This window comes from Antechinus flavipes, chromosome 5 (genome assembly GCF_016432865.1).
Source record: "Antechinus flavipes isolate AdamAnt ecotype Samford, QLD, Australia chromosome 5, AdamAnt_v2, whole genome shotgun sequence".
Taxonomy (NCBI): Eukaryota; Metazoa; Chordata; class Mammalia; order Dasyuromorphia; family Dasyuridae; genus Antechinus; species Antechinus flavipes.
In genome coordinates, this window is record NC_067402.1 from 101,041,484 (window position 1) to 101,059,378 (window position 17,895).

General features: G+C 34.9%; 1 protein-coding gene across 1 annotated transcript in view; it reads right to left on the reverse strand.

The window, feature by feature from the left end:
* The window catches only part of MGAM (maltase-glucoamylase), a 168,320-nt gene that overhangs the window by 123,069 nt on the left and 27,356 nt on the right, over positions 1 to 17,895 (reverse strand). Inside the window, exons 12-20 of the mRNA XM_052000129.1 lie at positions 13,405 to 13,518; positions 12,082 to 12,166; positions 8,986 to 9,103; positions 7,199 to 7,370; positions 6,745 to 6,861; positions 4,454 to 4,608; positions 3,291 to 3,375; positions 2,791 to 2,847; positions 1,702 to 1,826 (exon numbers count right to left, since the gene is read on the reverse strand). Of these exons, the coding sequence (XP_051856089.1) occupies positions 1,702 to 1,826; positions 2,791 to 2,847; positions 3,291 to 3,375; positions 4,454 to 4,608; positions 6,745 to 6,861; positions 7,199 to 7,370; positions 8,986 to 9,103; positions 12,082 to 12,166; positions 13,405 to 13,518 (1,028 nt within the window). The remainder of the gene's footprint in view (positions 1 to 1,701; positions 1,827 to 2,790; positions 2,848 to 3,290; positions 3,376 to 4,453; positions 4,609 to 6,744; positions 6,862 to 7,198; positions 7,371 to 8,985; positions 9,104 to 12,081; positions 12,167 to 13,404; positions 13,519 to 17,895) is intronic.

Consider the following 17,895-nt stretch of genomic DNA (forward strand, 5'->3'; position numbering starts at 1 on the left):
GATCCCATAAATCTCCACCAAAATATTATTGCTCTACAGTTTTCAAACTCCTCAGACAGACTTAAGGCAAAAGTTGAAAATCTCATATAATCATATTTGGTAGATATGTTTAACTAAATCATAGCTCTTGGCAGCCATAAATGCTTATCAGCCTGTAATGCCATACTTATTCAAGATAATTAAGCATCTGAGGACCCCATAAACCACAAGAGTGCCATGTGATTGGGGGAAATGGTGGGGATCCCAATCTAGGCACTAATAGTGATGGAAAACCACAGAGAGTTAATAACATAAATTCATTTGCTGATATTCTTTAGGAGAAAAAGAAAATAATTCTGTAAAGTAAATAAGTAGACTTGTTAATGTCTATTATAAAAAGATTTTTATTCTTTTTTTCAAACTAAAGTTGGAAAGGAAAGTAGCTCATAAAAATAGTTATTTTCCTCATTTTCAAGGATGGGGGGGGACAGGGGGAGAGATGATACCTTCCTGTAGGTTCATCCAACAGAGGAAAAAGTAGTTTCCATGGAGTAATACTTCCACCTTGAGGATTTTCAGGATATTGCCTCTAAAGACTTTTTAAAACATCTGTATCGCATTTCCTCCTTCTGTTCTATGCTGTAGATCACTTCCAGAAGAATCTTCTTTGAGCATGACTTTGAAAAGTCTCTACCACCAAAATTTTTCAATAGCTTCCTGCTTCCTTTACATTCAAGTCTAAACTTCATTTGTCAGACTTTCAAAACCCTCTTCCATCAAATTCCATACTAACTGTACAACCTATCCCCAACTCCTCTTTATCCCCTGGATTAGCTTAAACCATTCGTTCATCTCCTCTCTGTGACTTTTTGTTTTCCCTTTGAAATTCTAAATATATCAATATTGAGTACTATTCACTGCTACTTATTCTATACAATAACATCTTCTATAAGAGCTATGGTTAGCAAGATGGAAAAGTAGACAGAGTCAGGAAGACACCTCTTCTTGAGTTCAAATCTGACCTCAAAAATAGCTAAATAACCCTGAGCAAGTCACTTAACCCTGTGTGCCTTAGGTTCCTCATCAGTAAAATGAGTTGAAGAAGGAAATGACAGACTACTCCAATATCTTTGCCAAGAAAACTCCAAACTGGGTCATAAAGAGTAGGACAGAAACAAAAAAAGAATAAACAACAAAAATAAAGTTATAGTTAGTGATGAGGAAGATCAAAGATGAGAAAGAAAAGATCATAGGTGCATAGGATCATAGAACTTAAATCATAAATACTGTTGACTTAATTAAGAAAGAAAATATAACTATGGCTTTAGATGTAGGGATTTTAGAGATCATCTGGTCAAAATTCATTCACTTTACAAAAGGAAAAACTGAGGATTATAAGGGTTTACTAACTTGTACACAGTTAGTAAATGACTAAACCACATCAGGTCCTTTGATCCAAAGTTAAGCACTCTTTCCACTATGTCTGATAGAGAACTTCAAAAACTTGCTACTGGGTGAAGTATCAAGCCAATAATTTTCTCAGGTAGAACCAAGACTAATTGACAAATCTATTTATTAATTTCCTCCTTATAGCCACTCACTGAACCACTTATTGGGATAAAGGAGAAATAGTGTCTTTTTCAAGATGATTTCCACATCTATGCAGGAGAAAATGCAGGCATGAAAGAACCCTGGAAATGGAACTAGCCTTCAGTATTATACCTTGCTACTGTGGTGATGGCTGGCTGCTGTGTAGGGAAAATATAGCCTCCTCGAAGATGGAGTCCAATTTTGTCTGGGGGGAGTAACAACTCAACCTCTTGTTTTCTCCATGATGTCTGGTTACCCTAATTGGTACAAAAGCAAGAGTGAATTGCATTAGAAATAGTCGTGTCTTAGTTACTTGTTTTGTGAATGATCTACACTATATCCTCTATCCTTCATTCATTCATTTGGGTCCCAAGCTTTAGCATAAAGACTATGCCAGCAACATCTTGTTGTCATATTGGGAAAGTTAAGGTATTGTGGGTTTATACCATACTCAGATGTTAGTATAATCTGAATACAAAAATAATTCCCAAAGTTTATCTAGTAGCCATAATATTTATGCATAAAACATTCTTTCCTTCCAAAACACCGCAAAGATGAGTGATAAAGATATGAAATATTGCATATATACTGTCTCACTTAGTTGAAATTGAATTTTGGCAAACTGCCCTTTTTCCTCTTTTTTTTTTTTGTTGTTTTTAAGGAGTGGATCTATGAGGAAAAGATGAAAAAGATAAATTTGGAAATGTAGATGCTATAGAAACAAAAAATATATAAAATTTTCAAAATATTCCTCTTCTTCAACTCTTAGTTTCTTGATTGAAGTTGAGCTTAATGATCATAAACAGAGCTTAAAGTATATAGTTGCTTAGTTATTAACGTCACTGGAATGTCTGCTCCAAGATCAAAGAGATGCCATGCCATCTCTGTTCCCTTAATTTCCCCCATGCAATCTCATTGCAAATATTATAGTGTATATTGTTAGACACAATTGCCCTGCTGTTTTTCTGATGAATCATTTCTCCCCCTTACTCCTTTAGTTATTGTTACAAAATAAGTCTTGATAGGCAGGTGAGATATGTATTCAGAAATAAAGACTGTATTAAACAAAAGGATTCCTTTTTTTTAAATAAAATATAACACTAGAAGATATTTCAAGGGCAGTTGGCTAAATGTCTCTCAGTTACACTTCCTGGTTCCTCCCCATGAAGCCCTGTTTGAGAAACTGTGTTCATCAGGCATCAGTGGATGAGATATACTTACAGTTTCATAGTCATACCAGATAGCATCAGGCATATATGCTGTCACTTTCTCAGCCCCCTGAAAGAAACAAAAAAAGCATTATCCTTCATGTCTCTGACATGAAAAGCCTTCCCTAACATACTTCCCAACTGCACCCCTCCTTCCTTTTTCCCACTCCCTGAAGCAAAAATGTTTTCTCTATTCAGAAATCCAAAACATCATCTCATAGATCCCACCCCCATATTAACAAAAGAAGCAACCTCAAGGAAGTAATCAGAGCAAATCCAAAGGGTAAGGTTGAGAAAGTAAAAATCCCAAGCAAATTGAAGATTTGTCATCAGAATGTGGCTAACAGAATCAAATGAGATAATATTTGGAAAGCACTCAGCACAGTGCCTGACACACAGAGGTGTTAATAAATGCTTATTGACTGATTTACTAGTTTCCAGAATAGGAGGGGGAGGAACTGAAAAAAACATTGAGTCCTGATGAAAATAAAATAAAATTTAAAAAAACCTTACTTCCTCCAGAACAGGAGTAATAAGAAGCCCAGGCCCCCACAAAAACTGCCGATACACATCCCAGGTATAATTGTCAGCAAAAAACCTAAGAACCAGGGACAAGAGTAAATAATTAGCATCACTTTTATTGCCAATGTTACTCAGGGATTCAGGATATTATGTGGCATCACAAGAAAGAAAAATGGAACCCACTCTAAGCAAAACATCAAAGTATGTCTTTGGTATCCATCATCACCATTTCAGAGCTCCTATGTGACTCCACTCCCTCCCATCCCTACTGCACTACCTATCTAGGGTTAAGTTTCCTAGGTACTGTCCCTAATTCTAATCTTTCCTTTAGCAGCATCCCCTCCCTAACTACTCACTCTCTTTGCCCCATAAACCCACAAACATTTTAAGTTAGATGTTAGAGCAAATAAATTTCCCTCCAAAATTTTATGAATGTTAAAAATAAATGGATTTTTTCAATGACTGAGTTACCTTTTCCAGAAATAACTGAATTTTAATATGATAGATAGAAAATGGCCCTAGAAATAGCAACATCTTAACTTAAAAGGAATAAATCTCTAGAGATGTAAATCAAGTTTCCAAATTAGTCTGATGAAGGAGAAATTTTCATGCTAAAGTTCTTTCCTAGCACACTTTGTATTAAATTTTCTTCCCATGTGGGAACAGTAAACTTCCCATTAAAAAGCTTTGTTCATTCTTTCTATTGATAAAGTAGCTTATGGAATATATCCATACTGTGAACAGTGTAATAATTTTGCAAGCAAGTGCCACCCTCATTTACATTGAATGTTGTTCGTTTTCACTCACATCTGGTTCTTCGTGATCCCATGTGGGATTTTCTTGGCAAAGATATTGGAGTGGTTTGTCTTTCTTTTTCCAGCTTATTTTATAGACGAGGAAACTGAGGCAAACAGAGTGAAGTGATTTGCCCAGCTATTAAATATTTGAGGCTGGATTTAAATTCACAAAGATGAGTCTTCCTGACTCCAGGACTAGCATTCTATTCACTTGGTTGTTCCAGGAATTGCTTTCAATTTTTGCCTAAATATTTGGTATCATACAAACCCAGCTGAGGTTTTAACCAAGTTTTAACATATCAGACATATTTCATACCATAACATATCAGAATTCAGAATGGAAAGCAGGAAACTTACTCATGTAGAAGAGGTCGGGCTACAGTGTCCCCTCGAGTGTGAGCTCGGAAAAAGAGGGTATAGAGATAAGGCAGCAGAGTATAGCGAATATTCAGGTAGTGTCTGGAGGTATTTAAAAGAAGAGAATCTTCTCCAAATGCAGCAGGGTCCTGATCCTAGGAGCAAAAGGAACAAGATCTTTGTCATTATAAATCACAAAATGTGAAAATGTCCATTGTATCTTCTGTGTGAAAGAATCAATATTCCAAAACACTGCTCTTGAACAAGCCTAAAACACAAGGGGAATCTACTGATGTTATGACCAATTAATTATACACCAAAAAAAGAAAAGGAAAGGAAAAACATCCAAAAAAGTTAAGTTATTGGCATTGAGTTAAAAAAAAAAAAGCTATTTTCTTACATAGCTATTTTTCACACAAAACATTCCATCTCTAAATTCCAGGTATTTTTAATACAGATCCCTACACCTAGAATACTCTCCTTCCCTCCTTGTATCAAACAGACTCCAGGCTTCCTTCAAGTCCTAATCAAAATCCCATCTCATACAAGATGCCTTTCCATCCAGATGTCCCTTCATCCTAATGCTTCCCTCTCTATACTTGTTCTTCAGCTATTTCAGTCATATCTGACTCTTCATGACACCATTTTGGATTTTCTTGGCAAACATACTTAAGTGTTTGACATTCCCTTCTTCACCTCATTTTATCCATAGGGAAACTAAGGCAAAGTGGATTAAGTGACTTGCTTAGGTCACACAGCTAGTAACTATCAAAAGCCAGATTTTAAACCAGTCCTCCTGATTAGAGGCTTAGCATTCCATTCATTAATCCTACCAGCTGCCCCCTTCCCTCTACTGGTTCTCTCTAATTTATCATGTAAGTAATTGTTTTCCTATTGTCTTTCTACCTAGATTTAGCAGGGATTAAAAGCAGGGATTGTTTTCTACCTTTGTATTCCCAGCACTTGGCACACTGCTTGACACATAGCAGGTACTTAATAATGTTTATTGACCAGCTTTCATTCTTCCTCTGTTATTCCTTTTTTTAAAATTGTTTCTCCCAATACTTTGTACATTGCTTTTTTACAGAATCCCCAAAACTTACAGCTGGATAGTACTGTGGAAATTGTCTAGTATAATTCTCTCATTTTATGGATTAGGAACCTAAGGCCTCTAGAGTTGAAGTCCATCCTCTTCCTATCCTTGTGGTTGTCACCAAGAGAATACCCATTTTTTCAAATTCTTCATCAACAGTTGGCTTTTCAGCTTCCTGATATCTAGTTTCTAGTTTCACTTCTCTCCCTTTCTAAAGGCTCCAAGGACCAACCAATGACATTTCTCAGTCCTCGTTCTCTTCCAGCAATTATAATTTATACATTAAAGCAGATGCTATGAGGAATGTTATAGGGAGTATTTACGAATGAAGAGATGGGAGTAGATGACATTTACAATGCCAACTCTGAAATTTTATAGTTGAATTTCTTAATTCCATTAGAAATGGAATTAGGATAATGGCAATGGATATAATGAGATTAATAAAAAAGCCAATTTATACTCTCATGAATTAATAATTATAGCTATATAATTTTAAATTTTCAAAGTGTTTTATAGATATTATCTGGGAAAATCATTTTGGTGATTGTAGAGTTGAAAATGTGGTGATAAATTTGAGGAAAGGAGACTGGAGATATGTTAAGAGCCTAAAGTAAGGTGGTAGCCATGTGAGTAGAGAGAAGATAAATATGAAAGATAATGTAGAGTCAGAAACAAGATTTACTTGGGTATGTAGGGATGAGTGAGTAAAATATACAGGATAACACCAACGTTGCAAACATGGGTGACTAGAAGGGTGATAATGTCTGATAGAAACAGGGAATTTGAAAGAGGGAAGAAAATAGAATAAATGTTTATATAGCATCTACTATGTCAGGCACTGTACTAAGTGCAACAAATACTATCTCATTTGAATTCACAACAGCTCTAAGAGATAGGTGCCATTATCCCTGTTTTTCACTTGAGGAAAATGAGGCAACCCTATGCAGGTTAAGTGATTTGCCCAGGGTCACACAGCTAGGAAGTATTTGAGGCCAGATTTGAATTCAGGCCTTCCTGAATCCAGGTCTCGGGCTCTCTCCACTGAACCATGATAGAGACAGTTCTGAGACTGTCTATAGAGTCAAGCCTAGATATAACAGACCATAAAGGAATTTCAATGAACAAACACCATGGCAGGGAAACTAGCCCCTCCTAATTTATCTCAAATTGCTCTTGATACCATCTCTTGAGGATTTACCTTGTAGCCTTGACCATTGTGATTCCTGGAAAATGGATAAAATGCACCAAGCTGCATCCACCGCCTGCATAGTTCTTCTGAGACATCATTAGCATAACCACAGATGTCAGGGCCCACCTAGAATCATCAAAAATTATGGATGGACATGGGTCTTTTTTGTACATAATTTTTTTTGTTTTATTTTTCAAACTTTTCATTTTTTTTCCCAGCATTCTCACCATACTTTTATTTGCCTATTAAGTGATCCTTGTTATATAAATATGTTTCCCTCAATAACATTTCCTTCCTGATTCTCATTATGATAAAAATGATATCTCAGCACTTGAACTTTGCTAGACTGTCTCTAAAAAGCAACTCAAACTAGAAATAAAGGAGGATCCTGAGCAGTATTAATTGGGAAGTGATGTGCTCTCTAAGGTTTATGCCTGGTGGAGAGGTGGAAGTGAGGGCTTACCATAGGGATACCAAACAAGTTGAACTCAAGCACACCAGGTATAGACCAGCGAAGGTCATTCCAAGTGGCTGCATTGTCCCCCAGCCAATGAGCTGCAAATTTGCCTGACCCAGCAAAGGTAGAGCGTGTGACAATAAAGCTTCTTTTATTATTGAAGACGGCTTTTACAGCCCTGCAAAGGAAAAATGGAGAGAGAGGGAGTTGCACAGTTTTGTTCACCTTTAGGAATTAATCAAAAACAATACTGATTCTGATTTTATTAATTTCAAAAAAAAACCAAAAACCTCCACAGACCCACAAAGACACAGGTGTAAATTTTGGGTTTTGTCCCAGCCTAGTATTTCATTATTGTAAAGAATCCTCTGTGAAGAAACTTCTACCATTCAGATTGGCAATTTATCTATAACTTCTCACTTTAGAAAGCTATCTGTGGCATCAAATGGTTAAGGGACTTGTTAAGTCATGTTACATTCATGTCCAATTCTTCATTGTCCTCATTATCTTAGATCCCAATCCCAGACCCAACATTCTAACTCCTGTATCAGCTAATTTCCTCATTTTTTATCCACAGGGCTAACATGTCTAAAGTTGGACTTAAACCCACTTCATTCTGACTCTGAAGCAATTTTACTTTGCTGACTCCCAGAGATAGAGAGACAGAAATAAAAATTAAGTTCAGAGATAGACAAACGGCATACCCTTTGATCCAGCAGTGTTACTTCTGGGCTTATACCCCAAAGAGATACTAAAGAAGGGAAAGGGACCTGTATGTGCCAAAATGTTTGTGGCAGCCCTGTTTATAGTGGCTAGAAGCTGGAAAGTGAGTGGATGCCCATCAATTGGAGAATGGTTGAGGAAATTGTGGTATATAAATGTTATGGAATATTACTGTTCTGTAAGGAATGACCAGCAGGATGAATACAGAGGGACTTGGCGAGACTTCCATGAACTGATGTTAAGTGAAATGAGCAGAACCAGGAGATCATTATATACCTCGACAATGATACTGTTTGAGGATGTATTCTGATGGAAGTGGATCTCTTTGATAAAGAGAGCTAATTCAGTTTCAATTGATCAAGGATGGACAGAAGCAGCTACACCCAAAGAAAGAACACTGGGAAATGAATATAAACTGCTTGCATTCTTGTTTTTCTTCCCAGGTTATTTATATCTTCTAAATCCAATTCTCCCTGTGCAACAAGAAAACTGTTCGGTTCTGCACACATATATTGTATCTAGGATAGACTGTAACCTATTCAACATGACTGCTTGCCATCTGAGGGAGGGGGTGGAGGGAAGGAAGGAAAAAATCGGAACAGAAGTGAGTGCAAGGGATAATGTTGTAAAAAATTATCCTGGCATGGGTTCTGTCAATAAAAAGTTATTTAAAAAAAAAAAGTTCAGAGATAGAGTCAGAAACAACAATCTTACATGAAATATTGTTTTAAACAAATAGGCTGCTGGCAAATAATTTTTATCAAATACGAACTTTCCTTATAAAGACATTAGCTATATAAACCACCTAAAATAAACTTTCTAGTCTCCCATTGGCTCTATATAGACCCTAGATTATGTCTAGGGCAAATTTATTAAAATATTCTCCTTTTTTTTTTTTAAACTAGTTCTTCTGCCCCCAAATTGTATTGCAAAAAAAGTAAAAGTCTTCTGTTCTCCATGTAATCTAACTTTCTGGTGTCACACCCAAGAGAGGAGGGCACATCAGCAAACAAATGTAAGCTGAAACCACAGGTGTTTTGATGAATACAGTTTGATGAATGCTGCCTTACTCTTCTGTTGCAATTGCCATGGAGTAACCATACAGATTGTGGACATCATAGTGTTTTCCCCAGTACTGAACTGCATCCATGCAAAGGGTTTTGGCAGGTAGAAAGTGATCCAGTATTCCTACAATGGAAAGATGAAGCAATTGATGAAAGCATAGATCATTATGACATTGGTCAGCCTCTAAAACATAATCAAAAATTCAAATCAAGTTCAGGAAAATTAATGCTATATAATTTTAAAAGATGATAATAATTTGTTGCAGAAACAACACTGAGTTTAGAATGTAAGACGTGGGCTTGTCTGAGTCCTGCCTTTTTTATTTAATGACATAAATCATAGGATTGCAGATTTTAGAGTTGGCAAAGACCCTATTCAATGTAACTCATTAATTTACAAAATAAGAAAATGAGTCCAAAGAGGTTGAATGGTTTGCCCAGAATCACATAGTTTCAGTAAATCATTCAAGACCTTAGCTTAAAAAGGCCAAAGTCTCCCATTGAAACCAGGATCATCTCCAGTTGTCCTGATCTACATCTGACCACTAGATCCAAATCGCTGTGGAGGGAAAAGTGAGGCAGGTGAGCTTGCGCAGCCCTTCCTCACTTAAATCCAATTCATTTGCATGTCATGGCATCATCTCCCTGATGTCATGGTCCTCTCAGAGAATGAAGGACAAACAACAAATCAATCTTTCTGATTCTCAGTACTTTTACTATAAACTAGAGATAATATTGTGCTATTTAGCCCACAGAGGGGTTATGAGGATATAATGTATTGAACGTACACAAGTTTTTTGTAAACAACAAAGCAGCATAAAACTTTGAATTGTTTGAAGGTGTTATTATTCCTTCAATATCAGTAGGATATGCATTTTTGCATATCTCTGCAATAGTAGAGAATTGCACTAAGATAACCTCACTCTACTGTCTAGTACTACTTCTATATTTGTTGACTCAGGATTCAAGTTGAAGTTATAGTCTATGTTGGAGGTACTAAGCAAAACCAACTAGTCCTTGAATAAATCCCATAATGTGATCAATTGGCTCACTATATAAACTTCTATGACTGGTATCAGGACCTGGGTTCAAATGCAGCCTCAGACATTTATTAAATGTGTGACACCAGACAACGCACTTGTCCTCTGACAGTTTTGTCAACTGTAAAATGAGCATCATAATAGTACTTATTTCTCAGGGTTTTGTGAGGGTTAAATGAGGTAACATTTGTACAATGCTTAGCACAATAGCAAGTATTTAATAAGTACTTGCTTTCTTCCTTTCTTTCCTTCCTTCCCTGACCCTCCCCTGCTGTATTCTTATTACAATCATTCTCTCGTCAATGGGAGAAGTAGATCAAGACAGCTAGATGGCTTAGTACTGGAATCCAGGCTGTGCCTGGAATCAAGAATATGTGAGTTTAGATCTGGCCTCATTTACTTACTAGCTGTATGAAAGTCACTTCATTTCTGTCTACCTTAATCTTCTGAAGAAAATGGTTTCTTTGTCAAGAAAACCTATATTGTATTTAATTTATGTTAAATATGTTTAACAGGTATTGGTCAACCTGCCATCTGGGGGAGGGGGTGGAAAGAAGGAGGGGGAAAATTGGAACAAAGGGTTTTGCAATTGTCAATGCTGAAAAATTACCCATGCATATATATCTTATAAATAAAAAGCTATAATTAAAAAAAAAAGAAAGAAAAAAGAAAACCCCATGAAAAATAGGATCCATGGGGACACAAAGAATCAGACACAACTGAAAGACCAAACAACAGTACACTCACAGTCAGATAAATAAAAACTTGGAAAAAACTTGAATTAACCATTCTTTTAGTGGTTAATAAGATAGCATAGCTTCTCCAAATTATTATCTATCTGACTAACAGATATTATTATAATTAAAGGTGACTTTCTAGGAAAAGTTAACAGAAAGGATATAGCAGGAAATGTAGGTGATGTAAAAATAAAAGCAATTTGAAAAAAATATATATCTATGCCAATCATTTAGCACTTTACACATGGTTTCATGTACTGTTATTAGTCTTTCTATATAAGGGTTCTGCCTCCTACAAGAATAGTCACTATATGTTATACCTCTCTTTTTTTTCCTAGGATCCACCATGAGATCTTAAACATAAACGCTCAATTCAGCACTCCTGAATGATCTTTTAATTGCCAAATCCAATGGCCTTTGCACAATATTCATTCTCCTTTGCCACAACTCTACCTTATTATAAACTCTACACTTAGCTTTTCTGACACTATCTTTTTCTAGGTCTCTTCTAGCTTTTCACTAACTATTTCTGGTATTACCTCTGATTCCATCTTCCCCATCCAGACTCCTAAATACAAACATTGACTAAGGTGTCTTGCCTAAATTATTGCCTATCTCCATTCTTTCTCTTTCAATTCATCCTTTACATCATGAACAGGTTAATTTTCCTAATAATTTAATTTGAACACCACAATCTGATGCAACAAAAATCAATGGTTTCCCATTATCTAAGGAATCAACTCTAGATTGTTTAGTCTGACTCCAAGGCCCTCTCTAATTTTGTTTTGATTGTTCTTAGTTTTCCTGATTAATTTCCTGCATGATAGATTCACCTTGAAGGAGGCTATCACCTCCTTTTGACTACAAAATAAGATGGTGTAGAGGCAAGAGTACTTAGTTAGATTCAGTATGTAGATTTAGTGTCAGTATCCATTATTCACTAACTTCTTGGGCAAGTCATTCAATCTATCTAAACCTTTCTTTTTTCATCTATAAAATAGGTTCAAAAACACACTCCTACTACCTACCTTTGACAAAACCACTTTATAAATTGTAAACTATTTCACAAATATAAGCTATGACAATGATAATGATTATAATCACCATTATTACTTTACAATACAGTTCTATGGGTTAGGACTGCCTGCACCTGGCAAAAGGTGAAAAACAGAAAAAGACAATTTTTTTCCTTTCTTTATGAACATTTGTGCCTCAATCTATTAACAGAAGGGGTCCCTACCTGTCTTTGTACAATTTAGAATGACAATTATATGTGATAAGTTAACAGTCAATAACTCATCCAAAGGACCAGTCCCATGACTTACTAGGAGTAAATGGGGGATAGTTCAGGTTACTATTTGAGCATCCTGTAGATGAACCATCATCAAAGTTGGAGGGTTCATTCATATCCTAGAGAGACAAAAATAGAGAAATATACAGTGTGATTAGTGAAAACTCTATTTTGTATTTATTATTAGTTTTGAAATTGAGGGAATTTCCCAGTTAATTGTACCTTTTAAAAATAGTGTTGTAGACCTAAATGGATTTCCAACTGCTCTCTCTACCTATCTAAACTGGCTGGTGTTGGTGAGTTCTTGCTTGTTTTGGGGAAGGGATCACAAAACAGCTTTCCTTCAAGCTCCCATGCAGATGCATCCTTTTCTCTACTTCCCATTCCATCCTTAACTTCTTACTGGCCTTTTGTGCATTGTCTTCCTCCACCAAAACATAAGGTGTTTGAAGGCAGAAACTATATTCTTTTTTATTTGGATTACTATCCCCAGTACCTACCAGTAAATGCTTATTGACTGACCACTGCTTACCTTGGATGCTTACAACATCCATTATCCCATCTCTGTTTTCTCCATTATGCCAGAAATGTATTTATTCCCTTCCTCTTCTCTCCCTCTGAGAATCCCAAGATTCTTTCAAAGCTCAGTCTCAAATACTTTCTTCTATATAAGGCTTCCCTAATCTTCTACACCAGGTTCTAGTGCCTCCCCTTAAATACTTTACATCTACTCATGTATATTCTGCATGTATCTGCTTATACCTCCATTTTTTCACACAACACAAAAATAAACTTGATTTTTGTTCCTTTTAATCTCCTGCATCTAGCACAGTGGCACAATGGATAGAGTATCAGGAATCAAGAAGTACTGAATTCAAATATATCGTTAGATATATATATATATAGAGAGAGAAATAAATGTGTTAGCTTAAGGAAGTCATTTTCCCTTATTTGCCTCAATTACCTCAACTGTAAAATGACTTGGAGAAAAAAATGGCAAACCATTCCAGTATTTTGCCAAGAAAACTTCAAAAGAGGTCAAAAGGATTTGGACATGACTGAAAAACAACTAAACTTAAAAATTGTCTAGCATAGGGGCCTAGCAACTCAGGACTTAATAAAATATTTACTGATTTTTTGATTCTTAGGGTTCTTCTGATTCTGATTCTGCCTAAGCTATTTATCTTGACAGCATTATTTGAATATTAAGTCACTAAAAGATATGTAATCCACTTTTCTTTTCTATCTATTCTTTCCTCTTCCCATCTCTACCATTTGAGATAAGAATGTAAAAGGAGAAAATATTTTAACATTCTGAATATTGGTTCCCTCAACAGTCCCCATCTTGATGACTCACAATCCAGATTCCATCAAACTTTAGCTCCTTGTAGAAAAGGCTGAACTCCTCTGCCCACCACTGGGCACACTTTGGATTGGTATAGTCTGGAAAGACCGTCTGGCCTGGCCACACCTGGAGCAGAAAAAGGAATTCAGTGCAATGAATGAAAACACATTGGAGTGAAACAGCAGTAATCAAAAGGAAACTGTAAGAAATGAAATGTTTGATTATATTCTTGTAAGTATCTAGGGACAGACAAAGTCAGTCTTCCTAATTTCAGACTTTTGTGCTGTATAGTTGCTCCTAAGAGACACCATGCTAAGCACTATGACTACAAAGATAAAGGACATTAATCACAATCCTTGACCTCAAAGGGGATGATCTATGCAAATGAACAATGATAGAAAAATACAAGATAGGAATAGGAAAGAGTTCAATTTCTCAAGTACATGAAAGGATGTAGGGTAAAATTAGGCTAGAAAGGAAAATCAGAAGGATGAGTATTTAAATACCAATCTAAAGACATTATGCTTTATCCTAAAGGCAATGGGAAAACAATAATGTTTTACCATCTATGATATAATAAGGTTTGTACTACTACTTTGGCAACTGTGAATTAAGGATTGGAAAGGAAAGAGTTTAATCCACTATTCAATAAATGCTGCTTAAAAAACTGGAAAACAGTCTGGAAGAAAATAAGTTTTAACTAATATCTTATACCATGTACAAAGAAACTCTCATGAAAAGACCTAGATGTAAAAAGTGATATATTATACAAATTAGAGAAGCAAGGAAAGCAATAACTTTTGAATGATGACCAAACAAGGGTCAGAAAAGATCACAGAAGATGAAATGGACAATTTCATAAGTGCTTAGCATAGTGCCAGATATATAGTAGGCACTTAATAAATGGCTAATCTTTTATTCCTTCCTTTCATTTATATATAATTAAAAATATTTTCTTTCATCAATAATATTAATAAAGTTAAAAATTAGAAAAGAGTTAAGTGGGAAGAAATTTCATTTAATTCCCTCTTCAGAAAATTTATTTAGTAAAGTTCTGATATACAAGAAAGAAAGTTGAAAGTTATATAAGAATAAGAACCATTCCCCAATAAATAATGAAACAAAAGTAACATAAAATTTTGAAAATAAGAAATCCAAGCTATCATTAGCCATATAAAATGTTCCAATCATTAATAATAAGAGAAATATATATATATATATGTATATATATATATATATACACACACATATGCATACATATATATATACACATACATAAATATATTAAAAGAACTCTGGAGTTCTTACACTCATCAGATGGACAAAAAAAATTTTTAAAATAAAAGGAAAAATGACAATTGTTAGAAGGATTTTGGCAAGAAAGTAATGTGGAGCTGTGAATTCCAGAATAACCATCCTGGAAATAAATTGTAACCAAAAAATCACTGAAAGCTATATACCAAAGAAATAAAAGAAAGAAGAAAAAGATCTATCTGTCCAAAAATACTTGAAAACTCTACTTGTTTTAGGCAAAGAACAATAAATTGAGGGAATGTTCATCAATTGATTTATGACAGAACAAATTCTGATATATGAATGTAACAGAATATTATTGCATCATAAGCAATCATGAAAAGACCATTTCAGAGAAGCCCAGGAGAACTTCTATGATAAAAATTGAAGTAAAACCGAACTAAGGAGAACAATTTATAATGTAACATTTAAAGAAAAAACATTTTGAAAGACTTAAGAACTCTGATCAAGGCAACGACCACTACTCTATAAGATTGAGGGTGAAGCAAGGTATCTGATACCGTATGATGTAAAGGTGATGGAACCAAAGCCAAAATACAACAAGATTTTTAGACAAGGCCAGCATATGAAATGTTTTGCATAATTATGCTTACTTGTTACAAGGATTTTGTTTCTTTGTTGTCAATAGGAGGAAAGGAAATTTGAGTTAAAAAGCAGGACTAGAGTAAATGTTGGCAAGAAAAAAAAAAAAAAGTCATTCAAACTCAGACCAGAAGGAAATACAAAAGAATAGGTTTGAAAGTGCCATAGTGAATTTGGCATATACCTTTTAAAAAAATAAAAGAAGCTATATCATATAGAAATTCACAGATTTCTATACAATTATTTTTCTCAGTTGCTTTATTTTTTTAAAATAATAGCTTTCTTATTTTCAAAATATATGCAAAAACAGTTTTCAACATTCACCCTGGCAAAATCTTGTTTTCCAAATTTTTCTCCCTCCTTCCTCCCACCACCTCCCCTAGACAACAAATAATCCAATATATGTTAGATGTGTAACTCTTCTATACATATTTTCACAATTATGGTGCACAAGAAAAATCAGATCAAAAAGGAAAAAATGAGAAAGAAAACAAAAAGCAAGCAAACAACAAAAAAGCTATTCTGTGATCTACATTCAGTCCGGACAATCCTCTTTGTAGATGCAGATGACTCTCTGCCATATTGTATATCACAATATATAATTATCTTTTTCCCCTCTATTTTGTTATGTGCATGAAAATACTATGGGGTTTTGTTATTATATGTCTTGTGTGCAGAATGTTTAAAATTTGAAAGAGAGAGAGAGCCTGGAATCAGACCAGTTCAGGGTCAGAATGCAAAATTTCTGGGTAGTTTCATTTATCCTTCCATAAAGTTAATCAAAGGCAGCTAGCTGGCTCCTACTTTTAGAGTAGGAGCTAGGAAGATATAAGTTCAAATCCACTCTCAGACTAAGTTAATACACTTAGTCTTTCTCTCTCTCAGTTTTTTCATCTGTAAATGGGGGAAATAAAAGGATATACTTCCAGAAGTTGTTGTGGAAATCAACAATAATATTTGTAAAGGATTTTTTAGGGGAAAAAAAACCTTTTAAGCAATATTCTCATTATGTTGGAGAATAGTAAAAACAAACCTTGAGAGAAAGCTTTTATAAGATCTTGAATGACAATTTAAGGACTTTGTATTTTATTTTGTAAACAGTAAGTTTTACACAGGGAAGAGTGAGAAAGGGTTATTAGAGGGCAAAGAAAGGAGACATATACAAAACTATGTTCTAGGAAATTAATCTGTCATATTGAATAGAGAAATGAGAGAGAATAGATCAATTAGATAATTGTAATAATCTAGGCATGAGGTGATAAGGACCTAAAATAGAGGATGGTCATAATGATGGAAAAGGACAATATAAGAAACATTTACTTTGACACCTTGAAAGATCTGTTATTTCATCAATGATAGCTCAATACTCTCTACATTCATGCATGGTCAAACATGGTAAAAAAATCATGACTTGGTACCCAACTTCCTGATTATGAACTTTTTAGCAACCGAGTAGAGTTATCATTGGATGACAGACATACATCAAGGAAGTCAGTCACGCAGTCAATAAACATGTTAAGTGCCTATTATTGCCAGGCTCTGTGGTAAAGCTGGAAGAGTCAATATAAGTGACCAATTAGATACAGAAAAAAAAGGAAAAAAAGGAATCAAGAATGATTCCCTCTTCTACAGAGCAATCTACAGTTTACTTGTTCACATCAGTACCTATTTCCACCTCTGTACTTTTGCTCCTGCTATCTTTCCTGTTTTCCCAAAATTTTCTCCTTCTTCCTTTTCAATTTATCTCAGTCCTACCCTGTCTTCCTTATCCAGACCCAGCCCTACTCTCTTGTCTTCATTAATTACCTCTTCCTTTGAAATCAGCAATACCATTATCTTTACCACTCATTTAGCTTTTGGCATATTGCAGCTTGACATTTCTATTCATTTCTTCATAGACAGATCTCAACTATCATTTAAAGCTGGAACTCCCTTTTGTATTTCTAGACATACAACAAAATGACACTATAAGTCTCTTGAATTTTTATCTTTATAGATCCAGATCTCAGAATTGTACTTGATATTAAGTACTTAATAAGTACCTATTGATTTACTGATTGAAACCCATAAATGAATTTCATGATTCTCAAATTAGGGATGTATTTTTATTTTGTTCAAGCAAAATTTTATTCTCTTTCCTCATATACCAGGCCACAAGGTCCAATAAATTGTTGGTTTTTCAGTCATAAGAGTCAGAGCTAACATTTTCTTTGATTTCTTGGATTGATAGGTAATTTTCCTAGAATGCCGTTGAGCTCATTGCAAGTCATTCACTGTAGTCAATTATAAGGAGTCAAAAACACCCAGATTGTGGGTTTGGGTTTTTTTTGTTTTTGTTTTTGTTTTTTTTGCTCTCTTATTATAGTTCAGCTATGCAAATTAATGCCGGATCAGAGACCTATAATCAGAATGATATCAGGTTGAACATTTTCCTAAAGAATGGAAATAGAGTCCACAGCTCTGGTATGAAATTCAGCCGCATCAGATGAATCATCCCTGAGACCCAGACAGGATCAAAGGGAAATCTATAATCCAACAAAACAATTTTGTGGGTTAAGAAATTTATTTCACAATCATTATGATTCTTTAATTAATCTATAATTTCAT